Below are 14,768 nucleotides of genomic sequence, written 5' to 3'. Positions count from 1 at the left end.
CTCCCCCAGTAAAACACCCCCATGCTGGGGGAGAGGGCAGAGCAGCCCACACACAACTGGAGATGGATTTATTCCAGCCTCGGCTGCAAGGCTGAGGGCTGGGAAGCCAAATCCCTCTCTCCCAGGGTTTCATTAGCTGGGAATGGCTTTCTAACGAGATTTACACAGCCTGGCCTGCAGCCTACACATCTCACCCTGCACCCAAAGACAACAACAGCTCGGGAGGAGCCTCCTGTCCCCCTTGTCACCCACCCTGAGCTGCCCAGGGTGACACACAGAGCACAAAACCCACATCAAACCCTGCCCCTGCCTCGAGCCTCCAGCTTGAGCTGACCCACAGCGGGAGAATTTGTGGCCAGTGCCCTGGGGAAGGATGGGTGATGGCCAGCTGGGATCTCAGGGCCATTGTCCCCTCTCCTGCCCCTGGCCAGTCCAGCTGGATGAGCAGGGCTGCTCTCCATCCCCACAGACACCATGGGGCTGTTCTGGGGCTCTCTCTGCTCCCCCTGCCAGGACAGGCAGAGCCCCCAACCAGCCACCCCAGCCCTGGACCCCTCCAGCAGCACCCTCAGAAGGGGAGGGCAGGGACAATGAGCCATTGCTTCTGGTGCTGCAGCTTCAGAGTGCTGCTTCTGGCTTCAAATACCCCTTAAATAACCAAAACTCAGCATTTGGACACTGCTCTCAGGCACAGGGTGGGATATTGGTGCATCCTGCACAGGGCCAGGACTCAGATCCTTGTGGGTGTCTCCCAGCTCAGGGAATTCGGTGATTCTGTGATCCCCTCACTCACTCCGAAGGCTCAAGGTCCTTTTTGGATGGGATCCGGCTGTTCTGGACTGCTGCATCCTCTGCATCACCCAAACAAAGCCTAAACCCAGCCCCCAGTCCCTTGCTGCTGCCTCACAGGGAGATTTCTCCTACAAATCCAATCCTGCTTGGACAAGGTGCCCGGGACGAGCTGGATCCCAGGCCACCAAAAATGGAAAAATCCAGCTTGTTTTTGACTAACTGAGCCTGCACTCTCCTCTCTGCAGGCACGGGAATGCTGTTTCTGGCACAGCTTCTCCAAATAAAAGTGTGGTCAGCTCTTTTTGGATGGATTTTGAGCAAATTGTTTTTGTGGGCAGCGCTGTCTGCTCGCTCGCACCAAGGCCCAGCCACACAGGGAGGGTTTGTTTGTTAAACCCCGGCCTTCCACAAAGAAAATAAAAATAAAAATACTTAGAATTCAGTTCTTAGTGAGGTATTAACAGCACCCAGGGCACTGACAGTTCTGAGTCACTTGAATGGATGGGGAAAAGCCCAAAACAGCTGCAGGAGGCGAAGGAAACCTCGTTCCTGATCCCAGTGCTGAGGGCTGTCCTTGCTCCAGCAGACTGGCTGGGAATTTCTCCCCACAGGTCCCTCAGCTGCCAGGAGCTGCCCCAGCTCCAGACACTGCCCAGCCAGGCAGGCAGCAACTCCTGCCCGAAATCTCCAGGGATTTTGGCCGGTCTGGTTTTGATGTGGTGCTGGAACAGGGGCTTGAGGCTGTTCCTAACGCACATCCCTACCCCTGAGAGTCTCTGAATCAGGGCATCCTGGAATGGCTTGGGTTGGAAAGGACCTTAAAGCTCATCTCATCCCACCTCCACCCACGGCAGCAGCTGAGGGACCCTCCCTGCCCAAACCTCCCCGTTCCCTGCTGGAATGGGATTCCTGGAGGGGCTTTGAATTCAGTTATTTGAAAGCATCTCTGGCGCCCTGCCAGCGTGCTCTCCTGCAGCCCCACGCACTCAGCCTCGCCTGGAAAGGGATCACGAGCACAAATCAAACAGCCAGAAGGGCAGGGAGCAGATAAATATGTGCTGCAAGAGAAGCTGGAGAGGCACGCTCTGAAGTGGAGCCAGGGAGGAGGCAATGTGTCACTGCTGCTGGTGGCACTTCAGCACAGTGCTTGTGGCTTAAAATACCCCCAAAGCCATCCAGATTCAGTGCAGTGTGAGAAACAGCTCCCTGAAATCCTTCCTCCTCCTCCTCCTCTCTGACCTCCACGGCCACCCTGACCTCAGCAATGCACATTTGGAGCAATATTTTGCTCCATCTTGTGAGGTGCTCCACAGTGATTCGTGTCATTATGGAAACACAGCATGGCATCAGCACAAACAGGAATACTGATCTCAAAGTAAAACGTGGACATGAGAGAAAGGAAAAGATAAGATTTCATTATTTTTTTATTATAAAAGATAATATTTCATTATTAATCCCTCTGCTGTGAACTGTTCAGGCTCACCTGGACTTGTACCCCAGCACAGCCCAACGATAAACTGCCCATAAATGAGCAAGGACCAGGGGCAAGGGGATGTGTTGGTGGAGCAGAGACTCCTCGTGTCCCCAGTGCTGCTTGCCCGTCCCTTATCAATGAATTAATAAATTGCTTTATTGATTGACCAACCCGATTGTGGTGAGATGTTTATAACAACCTGAAGGCCAGATAAAGCAGCGTGTCGGCTTCCAGCACGTTCCAGAACTCCTCTGCAGCTGAGCAGCCTCTGGGCTGCAGGGACAGCCATCCTCCCAAACCCCAAACCTTTCCCTGCCTCTGGAGAGGAGACAACCCCCAGCACTCCTCATTCATCCCTACCAAAGGTGACCAGTCCTGGCAGCACAGGAGGCTGGGGCAGTCTCTGCTCCCTTTCCAAAGCTGGCACAAAGCTGCTGGATGAGCCCTCAGCACAGCTTGAACCCCAGACTCTCTGCCCTGCTTTGTCTGCAGCTGGAATGAGGGATGCTGTATTTGGGAAGGGACCGAGCCCTGGGGATGCTCTGTGAAATTTGGGCTCCGAGGCAGGAACAGCAAAACCCCGCCTTGAGCTCTGCTTTTTTCCACTGTCAAACCCAGAAGTTTGGCTCTTCCAGAGTTCAAGGAGGTTTGGAGGAAAGAGAGGAAGTTCCCAGGGTGGGGAGAAGAGGAGCCCAGGCTCTATAAATATTCACAGGTGTAGCTTGGCAGCCGCAGCTCACACGAAAAGCGCTCTGCACCTGCAGGGCTGCCAGGAAGGATCAGCCCATTGCTCAGCCAAGCCTGCAGAAACGCCCCTGGCTACAGCCACGTCCAGCTGCTCTGCAGGGAGGGAAGGAGCTCCCACAGCTCCCCAGGAGCCAGCCCAGAGCCCAGCACACCTCTGTGCCCTGCCAGGAGCAGCCCCCTCGGGGACGGGCACTGCGGCGTTTGCTGCAGCTTCCAAGGGGATTTTGTGCCCTGGAATCAACTTTTCCTGACATTTATCCGTTCACTCCTCGGAGTCCACAGGGGTTGGGAAGGATGGATGGGTCTTTATGAACAATCTGGCACTGCAAAGCACACCCAGTGCATTTTCTTCCCTCGTTCTCCTCTTTGGAGCATCGACCTGGGCAGCAGTGGAGTGAAGAATGGCCCTTGGGATCTGAGGATCTGGGGGGGTTCCCAGGTTTCCTGTGTCACACAGCATCTCTATGCTTCAATCCTGGTCTAAAAAGTGCCATTGCTGCTCCATCTCACAGGCAGGATAAATCTGGGAGCGGAGAGCAAAACCTTCACAGCCTGGTAGGGGTTGCTGCACAGAAACCTCTGGAAAAGGCAGAGGGAAAATAAAAAGGGAAAACAACAATCCCCCAGTGTGAGCAGCACGCTCCAAGCTTGATTACAATAAAAATAATTTCTTTAACACCCACACAGAAAGCTCCAGGCCAGGCTTGCTGCTCCCCCTCTCTGTCTGGCCCCAGCACTCTTGGCAGGGCCCTGGGCAGGGCTGGGGCAGGGGGAGCAGGCGGTGTTTAGACTGCCAGGCACATTCCTGCTCACTGCTCAAATAAATACAGGATTATTGATGGAGCTCCTTCCCCTCCCCAGCATCAGCCAGAAATGCCACAGTTATCAAGGGGCTCCTCGGAGCAGGGATGGGGCAGGAGGGACACTCGAGGCTGGGGGGGGTTCTTGTTCAGAAAGGCAGGATCTGACCCAGGTTTGGTGCTCAGCATTTCCCTTTGGGATGCTGAATGTGCCCTCCAGGAGCATCCCTGAGGAATGTGTGTACCTCCCTCCAGAAAACATCAATACTGTTTGCCACAGCAAAGTTAGAATGGGCAATATTTTTCCAGAGGAGGAGGAGGAAGAGCAAGAGCAAACCTCACAAAAAGTTGTTTTTTTCTGCCTTACAACCAGCCCTAACTTTTGTATTTACTCCCAGCTTGCAAGACCATTCCAGCCACTTTCTCTGGGGCAAATCCATCATTTTCAACCCATCTGGAACCTGCAGGAGCTTGAGTCAAATTCCACCTCGTCTGGGGGAATTTTTCAGAACCTTCACGGAAAAGGAGAAAAAGACAAAAGATGCTCATGGTTTAAGAGTCAGTGTGGATTTGAACTCCCTTAAATCCTTCTGCTCCCTTGGGCCTCAGAGTCAGTCCGAGCAGGAGCTGGAAGCTGGAGAGTCAGTGCTGGCTCTCAGCTGCTCCCCTGCCCTCACAGCCACCAGAAAGGTGCCACATTGTCCCAAGATCTTGAGGAGATGGGCAAAGCCTGACCCAAGGGAAGCACAGAGGGACAGAGCTTGAACCTGTCCTAAACCAGGAATGGTTTGGGTTGGGAAGGATCTCAAATCCCAGCCAGTGCCACCCCTGCCATGGCAGGGACACCTCCACTGTCCCAGGCTGCTCCAGCCCTGTCCAGCCTGGCCTGGGACACTCCCAGGGACGAGACAAACACTCCCAGGGACAAGGGAGTCCTCACAGCTTCAAGATCCAGCAGGATGAGCTCCTGCACATCATCTGCACAAACACCACAATAATAAAGTGAGACTCCACACTGCAGCCCTTTTTCCATTTCACCCTTCACTGGATCATTTTATGCATCTATTCCCACTGCTAATTCAAACTAATTAAAGGATAAAATAGAATAATTTGTGCAATTTCAGAGCTCCCCTCAGCATATTGTGAGTTATGTTTCCTTTCTCTTGGTGCCTGATGTGAGCAATTCCCGGCTCAGTGTCCGCCAAACTCATCTGGGGAGACAAACTATTCCAGGAGCAGGGGAATGGGGGAAGTTTAAAGAGGAGCAGGAATCCAAATTTGCTTTTAAATTTCAGAGCACTGAGTGTGACATTTCAGATCTCTCCTCCAAGCCCTTTTCCCTCCTGGGAACACGGCTCTGCTGCTGCTGCTCTGGTGAGGAGGAGCTGGGTCTGTCTGTCCATCCAGACAGGAAATCCTGCAGCATTCCAAAGCCAGCCTGGAGCATCAGCATCACCCACAGAGCTGCAGGAGGCTCTGGACAGCCTGGGCTAGTGGAAGGTGTTCCTGTCCATGACAGGGGGTGGAGGTGGGTGAGCTTTAAGGTCCTTTGCAACCCAAAAAATCCTGGGAATCTGTGAACTCAGCTTCTTTCGGGATGGAGAAGAGGTGGTGGCATCAAACCTGGGGGGAGATCAGACCTGCCCCAGCTCCTGAGGATGTCTCAGGTCCCTTCACAAAGCCCTCAGCACCAGGGAGCTGAGGCTCTGCACACGTGAACGTAAGGGAAATTCTAGAAATGCCTCAGGACCGCGGTGGCTCGGCTGGAAATGAAACAATGGGTCTGGGGAAGAGGAGGAACTGGAAAGGGAAGCAAAAGCCGAGGCAAACACATGGGAACCCTGTGGCTGTGACTGGCAGGGGAAGAAACAGCCCTAATACAAAGAAAAACCAAAGCAAAACAAACAAACCGCAGGCAAAGGCAGCCAGCACTTAAAAGGAACAACCACATGAGCAATGTCTGAGTTATAACTCATCCAGGAAAAACAAACCCACTGACCCCGAGCTCACACCGCGGCGTTTTCCACCGCTCCTTCCCCGAAAGTTTATTCATCAAGGATTCCTCAGCTCAAAAAGGTGTCTGCCCTGAGCTGCCCACATGGGTTTTGTGTGGGGACAGAGGTCCCAGCAGGCTGGGGGAGGCACTGGAAGCAGCCTGGCCAGCAGCAGGTGAGCCCCAGCAGCTTCTGCCCGCCTGACAAATGTGCTGGCAGCAGGAGAGCAGAGCCAGCAGGTTGTCCCACCTGCCCGGGCTGCGGCTTCTTGGTCAATTGATGTTAATTAACACATCCTCCTTCTTAGGGAGGTATTGTTAATGAGCTCCGACAAGTTTTTAACGGGATCTCTTAATTATTCCTAACTGGCCGCGGGGAGGGAAGGGAATAATGGATGTGTTGAGATAGGAATTTGGGGAGGGTGGAGGAGGAGCAGGTGCCTGGGAGAGGGGCTGTGCAAAGAGCTCAGGGCCCAGCCCTTGCTCCAGGGGATGCTGTCCCCATCCCGATCTCTCTGTCCCCATCCCGATCTCTCTGTCCCCATCCCTCCCTTTGTCCCTCTGTCCCCATCCTGATCTCCCTCTTTCCCCATCCCAATCTCTCTTTCCCCATCCCGATCTCTCTCTCCCCATCCCAATCTCTCTCTGTCCCCATCCTGATCTCTCTGTCCCCATCCCTCTGTCCCTCTTTCCCCATCCCAATCTCTCTTTCCCCATCCCGATCTCTCTGTCCCCATCCCATGGGCACAGGAGGAGCAGCTGCAGGAGCCATGGGAGGCAGGTTTTGGACACCTCTGGTGGGATTCAGCCGAGCCCTTTTCCCTGTGCCAGTGTTGAAAGTTTGCTGAGATTATGTCCAGCTAACTGGCTGTTCAACTAGCAGATAATGTAGTTAAAAATTTAATCAGTTCATTTTTTCCCTCTTGATGACTCCAGACCCTTTTATCCACATCTCTTGCATTTTTTATCATGTTTTCTCAGTTCTTTTCAGGACACCATCAGTATTTACAGCCCTGCTGCTCCAGGACTGATGGGCTCCCTGTTTTTCTCAACCCTGACTCTGGTCCCAACCTCTCCTAAATCATCCAGGCAGCTCCTGTCTGCCTCCCCCTCACTCAGCATCCAGAAAGTTCAGTCCAGAGCAGTTTGCACAGGACTGAAACCTCTCGGGGTTAACAGGACAGGGGAATGCACAACAAATTATCCCGGGAGAGCTCCTGGCACAGGGGCACTTGCAAAACAAATATTTCACTGCTCCCAGAGCAGGCTGAAAGACAATTTCCTTACCTAAAGCCACAGTGATGGATGTGGAGAGGGAGGGGGGAATTCAGTCGGTGGAAAAGCAAAAAAAAGGAATAAATAAGGAGGAGCTGTGGCTGCCCCATCCCTGCAGAGCTCAAAGTTTGGATGGGGCTTGGAGCCACCTGGGGTGGGATGAGATGAGTTTTGAGGTCCCTCCCAACCCAAAGCATTCTGTGGTTCTCTGATTCTGTCAAAGAACACAGAACTGTGCCCTGCAGAGCCGAGGTTCTGCTGTGATGGGCACATCCAGCGCTCCCTGGGGCAGCAGAGGACCCCTCCCAGCTCTGCTGGGTTGAGTTCACGGGCGGATTTCGGGGTCTTGGTGTACCTGGGCAATGCTGAGGTTCCCAGCCAGAGCAGCAGGCTGCTCTGCTACATTCCCCATAAATGCAGAGGGAAATCATCCCCCGTGGCTGAATGAACCACGGAGTGACCCCGGCTGGGCTCCCGAGCCGTGAGAGGTGCGGGAATCGTGAAGGATGCTCATGGAAGGTGAATTTTGGGCAGGTGCCTGGTGAGGAAGGTGCTGCCTCTCCCCTCAACACCTCCCCCAGGGCTGAGGAGCACGAACAGCTGAGGGATCAGGAGCTGGGAAGGGCCCTCCTGGGATGTTTTCCTCACCACAAAGATATCCCTTCCAGCAAGTATTTCCTGTGAGCGTTTCGATCCTGCTGATTTAAATTCCACGTTTGCAGCCCTTGATTAGGCGGTGAAATCTTTTGGAGCCGCCAATCCCTGCCCTGGGATTGATTGAGCTCCTCTCACTCCTGGCTTAAAAATAGCCAAACTCGTTCTTCTGTCGAGAGCTGCGAAAATCTTTGGCCCCAGTTTTGCTGCTGCTTACATAATGGCCAGCAGCCCTGCCAGGGTGGGCTGTGCAGAGGAGCATTGTGACCAGTTCTGCTTCAATATTTTATTTTTTGTCGGGTTTTTTGTGGGTTTTGTTTGTTGTTTTTTCCTGGTAGAAACTGTTAATTGAATTTGTCTGTGGGAAATGAGGCAGCTCGCACTGGGCTGAGGTCCCCCCAACACTGACCCACCACAGAACCCACAGTGAATTTGGGGATAGGACCCAAAAACTGGGATTTTGGGGAGAGTAATTCTGCCAGCACCCAGCAGACCTGCTGCTATTCCCACCCTGGAAGCCCACAGAGCTCTTGCAATGCCATCCATGATCATCTCCACCATCTCCATCATCTCCACCATCTCCATCATCTCCATCATCTCCATCATCTCCATCATCTCCATCATCTCCATCATCATCTCCACCATCTCCACCATCTCCATAATCTCCATCATCTCCATCATCTCCATCATCTCCATCATCATCTCCATCATCTCCATCACCTCCATCTCCATCCTGTTCTCCCCGAGCCTTGCTCAGCCTCTGTGCAGAAATGGGCTTTGTTTTCTCCACCAACACTGAGAAATAAATTCCTGCTTCAAGCAGGGCCAGAACCACTTCTCTTCTCCCCTCTGAGTGCTTGAAACCAGGTGCTGTGGGAAGGGAACCTGAGCGAGCTCCTAATAACCACCCTTGAACCGAGCGGTTCAAGAACTGCGAGTGCCTGGAAGCAAAGTTTCTTTATTCCTCTCTCCCCCAGATCAGGCTGTGCAACTGTTGCTTCTGTGCTTTGTGGGAGTGAAATCAAATGTCAAATATTCTGCTTTGGAAGGAGCTGGCAGCGAGACATGAAAGGCTCAGGGAGAGCTCAAAAAAAGGGGGAGGAAAAAACTGGAGCAAAGCACAGACAGGGCTGGGACAGGAGCCAGGGGAGCGGGGAAGGGCTGTGCCTACAAGCACAGCTCCAGATCTGAGCAGGGAGAGGCTCTTTTCCCTGCATTTCAGCACAAAGCTGCTCCTGCACAGAAGGGAGGTGGGCTCCGTGCCCAGGAGCTCCATCCTTTGTGGGAAGCATCCCCACAGCTCTGCTCCCCAGGCCCAGGGGAGCTCAGGAGATGCCCCCAGCTCTGTTGGGAGCACCTTCCTCAGGTAAATTCCACAAAACCCCAGCCCAGTGTGTTCTGGCAGGGGCACTGGCCTGTTTCTGGCTCTGCAGATATTCAGATCCCCGCTCTGGACCATCCTCCTGCCACCAGCACATCCCTGCTGGGAGCAGCTGCTCTCTGTGGCATTTTGCTGTGGCAGAATTTTGGTTTGTTTTCAGGTTCCAGCCTTCAGAGGACATTTTTTTGCTGCACATTCTCAGCCCTTCTGAGGGCACCTCCCACCACGTACAGCCTCAGCCCTCTGGAGCTGCTGGACCTCTCTCCTCCTCTTGCTGCTGACCCTTTTCAATCATCAGCCTCCTTTATAGACAACCAGGGGGAAAATATATTCTTGGCTGCACTTTGCTGAACTATCACATTGCCAGGATGGGGGCACTGGGGTCACAGGAGCTGACAAGATCCATCTGCATCGGATGCTGGGATTTTGGGACCCAGAGCACGCGCTGCTGCCAGGGCAAAAGGCAAATCCTGTGGCAAATCCTGCAAGGAATGAGAGGCAACAGCCCCCAGCTCCTGCAGCCTCCCCAGGGCAGAGCCGTGGCTGAAAATGGAATTAATGTTCCAGGAATATTCTATTATTTGCTAATTCTCTTCACATCTTTTTGTTTCACAATTAAGCAAATTAGCGCTTTGATGAATATTAAGACGCTCTTGCCTCATAAAAGATGAGTTAGAGGCATTCCCCCCGGATTTTGCTCCTAATGAAAACAGTTCCTCAACTGTTTGAGATCCACACTGGGTCGTTTCCTCCCTGGTGGGGGCACGGGCAGCACGTGGCTCCTGCACAAAGTGACCAAGCATTGACATTTGAATAAAATAATTCAATTGTAAAATTTGCACAGATCCTCGTTATTGCCATCGAATCCCAGCCCAAGCTGCCATGGGATCTGAAATTTGGGGCTGCTCATGCAAGTGTCGATCCCTGAGTGGCTCTAACGAGCACAAAATGCCTTCCTCAGCCTCGGGGATTCACTCACTAGAGCCTTTTAGGAGGGAGAAGACTTTGCCCTGATCTAAAACATTTCTTCCCCGCTTTTAAATAACCAAGGAAAGGATTTGTCAGTTTTTTCTTCTCTTCCTGGGGGTCAGAAGGACAGTTCTGCTGGCTCTGGCAGGAGCTGGGAGCTCCCAGCTGCTCTCCACCTCCATCAGAGCATCCCTGACCACACCAACACCTCCCGCAGCACCTCGGAGCAGCTGGAAAAAGCTGTCAGGGACCGGGGGGTTCACAGAGCAATTGAACAGCACCCAGACACCCCCAGTGCAGCCCCTCCCCTGCCTCCAGCACCCACCAGGCACCAGCCCTGCTACCCTGAATGGTGAGGAGCAGCCAGGAAATCGCTCAGCAGAGCCAGAGAGCCCAGAAATCTGAGTGCTGGGGGCTCCCTCTGTGCCTCAGAGAAGAACAGAAGGCCACAGATTATTGACATCATTCTGGCTCCCCCAGCAGCAGCCCCCCGTGGACTGCCAGCCATCAATTCCCAGCATAATCACTTGGGTTGTGCTTTTTTGGGGTGGGCACCACCCTGGGGCAGGAGCAGAGCTGGCACAGAGCAGAACCAGGGTTAATGGGGCTTGGTCCCCCCTCTGTGCTGCAGCAGCACTCGCTGGCAACCCCTCCAAACACGCTGGGAAACAGCTAAACCAACAAAGGAAGGCAGAGAGAAATAAAGCCACCAGCAATTCAGCCATTCCAGGAGGAATTTGTTCCCAGAAAGGGCGGTCAGGCCTTGGAGCTGCCCGGGGAGGTTTGGGGTGCCCATCCCTGGGGGTATCCAGGGAATGCTGGATGTGGCACTCAGTGCTCTGGGCGGGGGATGAGGTGGGGATTGGGCACAGGATGGAATTAATGATCCTGGAGGGGTTTTCCAGCCTCAGGGATTCTGGGATTCTGTGCTCAAGGATGCTCCCAAACAAACCCTTGCAGCTCCTCAGCCAGCCAGCCTCACTGCAGGAGCAGCAGCCCTGGAATTCCTGCAGCTCCGAGCCCTGAGCAGCTCAGTTCCCATCGCTTCCAGCCAGGAACAAGCAGCTACAGCTCTCCCCCGAGAACTGATGCCAATCTCTGCCCAGGGGCAGAATAACCCCAGCTCCAACCTCTCATCCCCACCCCAGCACTGAGCTCCGTGTGCCCCAGAGCACATTCCTGAGGCAGCTGGGGGCAGCAGGAAGGGGAGCAGACACTCAGGGAGGGGAGCAGACACTCAGGAGAGGGAGCAGACACTCAGGAAGGGGAGCAGACACTCAGGAAGGGGAGCAGGACTCACCTGGCGCTCTGACATGACGTACAGGTACTTGTGGTCGATGGAGAAGGCCATGTCCCGCAGCACCGGGCTCCCGTCCTTGAACACCGGCACCACCTCGTACTGGATGCCGCCCTGGGGGGGACCATCAGCCCGGACCTGCAGGGAGCAAACACACGTCAGAGGGACCTCACTGGGTCCATCTTGGGGGATGCTGGGGCGAGGGGAGGAGGAGGACAAGGTAGGAAAAGGAATGAATTGAAAAATCTCAGCTCTGAAGCGGAGGCAGAGCAGAGGCAGCAGGCAGAGTGTGGGAGCAGGAGCTGGAGCAGAGGTTCCATCTCCACTGGAGCCACTGGGATTTTGTTAATCCAGGAGAAATAACGAGAGAGTTTTGTGGTTGCAAGGTGAGCACAGAGACTGCCACTGACCTATGATTGACCATCCAGGGGGGAGGAAAACTGTAAACTTTTAAGATTCTCTCTGAAATAAGCCTGAAAGGAGGCCACAAAACTCTACAGCCAGCAGCAAAGCCAAGACACTGCAGAGGTATTTTTTAAGTCTCTAGACACCTATAGAATGGCACCTGGACCATCTCCATCACCTGCTGCGGAATCCCCTGGAGCATCATCCCTGCTGGAAGCCTGGAGATGCTGCTGCCACCTTCCTGCCTGCAGGATTCAGTGAGGCCAGGCCAGCCCAGGCCGTTCTGAGGGCGAGCAGAGCTCTGACACAGCAGCACACGGTCGGTTCTGTTCGGGCTCCGAGCATCCCTGCATCCCTCCAGGGCAGGAGATCCTGCCCAGCCCGTGACAATCGCCATCCCTGCCAGCAGCGCTGCTGCTGAGGAAACGCCTTCTCTTCCCTAAGTTAATAATTGATGGCCTCGGGGGCTGTGCGAGGGGAAGGGGGGAGGATAAACAAACTCTTTACATTGTCTTTCCCACCAGGATTTGTGTATTTGGAGAGCCGCTGGATGGCAACGCCGTGTGTGCGAGAGCCAAGGGCTCGCAGTGACAGCGCTGCTGGGCCAGGGAGCCGGGAATGAGCCGGGAATGAGCCGGGAATTGCCAGGAATTGTAGGGATGCGCCGGGAATTGTCGGGATGTGTCAGGAATGCGCCAGGAATTGCCGGGAATGTGCCGGGACTGTGCCGGGAATTGCCAGGAATTGTCGGGATAAAATGGGAACTGTCGGGATGCACCGGATATGTGCCGGGAATGTGCCGGGAATGTGCAGGGAATGTGCTGGGAATTGCCGGGAATTGCCAGGAATTGTCGGGATGCGCCGGGAATTGTTGGGATGCGCCTGGAATTGTCGGGAATTGCCGGGAATTGCCGGGAATGTGCCAGGACACACCTAGTGCCCATCCAGGAGAGGGAAGGCGGCCCTGGGAAAAGCTCTTATCCCAGAGATGCCATCTGCTCCAGCCGCACCCCGGGCTGTGCTGCCCCAGCCTTTTCCTGCCCCGTGAATCCCCACCTGGCTGCGTAATGGAGCAGAAAGCAGGAAAAGCCGAAGCCTGAACCTTCGGAAGAGGCAGGATGGAGCACAGAAAGGGCTGGCTCTTTTTTCTGGTTCATGTCCCCAGGAGGTAAGAGAGCAGGTTGCTAAGCATCTTATGATTTAGCTGAGAAATGAGCCACCCCAGCTGGAAATACCAGGAGATCTTCACACCCCGAGAGCGGAGACGCTCCCCTGCTCCATGCTCCGAACAAATCCTGCCCTTGGAAAGAGCCCCGGTGCCTCCTGCCATGTACAGACATGTTGGATACACACAAACGCATTCATTTTCTGGATTTCTCTCTTTTTCCCTTTCCCTCCCGAGCGTTCAGTGCTATAAAAGAACATCAGGTGGGAATGTGAGTGGTCTGTTGAACACCCACAGCCACGCACAGGAGCCTCTGGCAGGATTCAGCTGCCAGCCCAAGCCTGCCTCAAGAACACAGAATCTTCAGAAAGCAAAATCTCCCCAAAAGGCAGAAGGTCAAATCCTGCTTTAATTCCACCTGTGAGAATCAGAATGGCCACAGTGAAATGGCAGGAATTAGAGGCAGATTCACACCAGTATGAGCCCAGTGCCTTACTGGGTGCCGCCACCCGAGTCACCCTCGCTGCTTTGGGAGCCACCAAAGGGACAAAAATCACCTGAGGAACAAACGGCAGCAGCGCTGGGCTGCCAGGGATCCACAGCCACCACCATGCCTGATTAATGGGCAGACGGGAATGGAAGCGCCGGACATGAAGGATCAGCAGCCTTTGTGAAAAACAACTGTTTTCCAGAGTTCCCTCAGGGCACCGGCAGCTCGTTAAATTGAGCTTCTTTCTAGTAATGAGGTCAGACAGGGCTAATAAAGAGAGATACCACTGGACAAGGCTGGTGCAGACCAATTCCAACTGGGAATTGCAGCTCTGGGTTGGAGAAGGCACCGAGTGCCCGATGGTTCCTCCAGCCCGGCCGGGGGCTCGGGGCTTGGGATGGGAATCCTGGGACACAGCACGGGGTGCTGGCTGCTCCAACACCTCCTGTCCCCACAGAGGAGTTTGGAATGGGAATCCTGGGACACAGCACGGGGTGCTGGCTGCTCCGACACCTCCTGTCCCCACAGAGGAGTTTGGAATGGGAATCCTGGGACACAGCACGGGGTGCTGGCTGCTCCGACACCTCCTGTCCCCACAGAGGAGTTTGGAATGGGAGTGCTGGGACACAGCACGGGGTGCTGGCTGCTCCGACACCTCCTGTCCCCACAGAGGAGTTTGGAATGGGAATCCTGGGACACAGCACAGGGTGCTGGCTGCTCCGACACCTCCTGTCCCCACAGAGGAGTTTGGAATGGGAGTGCTGGGACACAGCACGGGGTGCTGGCTGCTCCAACACCTCCTGTCCCCACAAAGGCCAGGGGACAGCCCTGGGGGGCTCAGGGACTCTGGCACAAGGGGACAGCAGCACCTCGGAGCCCCTGCCCCCTCCCCGGGCTGCTGTGGAGCCCCCAGGTGCCCCGAGCCCCCTGCCCACAGCCCAGGGCTGGGGACACCCAGGACACACCAGGATGCTCCGCTGCAGCTCCCGCTCAGGGCTCGGTTTCCATGGCAACGAATGATGATGTCAGAGAAGAGCGATGATTCCCGTGGACGAGGAAGAAGAAAGCGATCATCTCACCCAGCAGGAAGCTTCTTGTTGACGTTTGGAGAGGGAAATAATTCCTCTGCCTCACGTATGGGTGCCCTCCTGGGGCAACTCCTGAGCTGTCCCTGGAGCAGAGGCATGGGACCAACCCCGCAACTCTGGGCTCATCCTAAATCCAGGGCTCATCCCAAATCCAGGGCTCATCCCAAATCCAGGTGATGGGGGAGAGGGGAGAGGAGGGACAGGGCTGGGCTCCAGTGGTCCCGTTTGGTTCTGTCCC

General features: G+C 54.7%; 1 protein-coding gene across 2 annotated transcripts in view; it reads right to left on the bottom strand.

The window, feature by feature from the left end:
- PLXNA2 (plexin A2) overlaps positions 1-14,768 on the bottom strand; it is a 141,027-nt gene that overhangs the window by 70,461 nt on the left and 55,798 nt on the right. For both annotated transcript variants that reach the window (XM_086861757.1, XM_086861759.1), the window contains one exon: positions 11,386-11,520. In XM_086861757.1, coding sequence (XP_086717883.1) covers positions 11,386-11,520 — 135 coding nt within the window. The remainder of the gene's footprint in view (positions 1-11,385; positions 11,521-14,768) is intronic.

The sequence above is a fragment of the Cyanistes caeruleus genome, chromosome 24, assembly GCF_971803275.1.
Source record: "Cyanistes caeruleus chromosome 24, bCyaCae1.hap1.1, whole genome shotgun sequence".
Classification (NCBI taxonomy): domain Eukaryota; kingdom Metazoa; phylum Chordata; class Aves; order Passeriformes; family Paridae; genus Cyanistes; species Cyanistes caeruleus.
The sequence above is the reverse complement of the archived record's forward strand: the minus strand, read 5'-3'. Positions and strand labels throughout refer to the sequence as shown.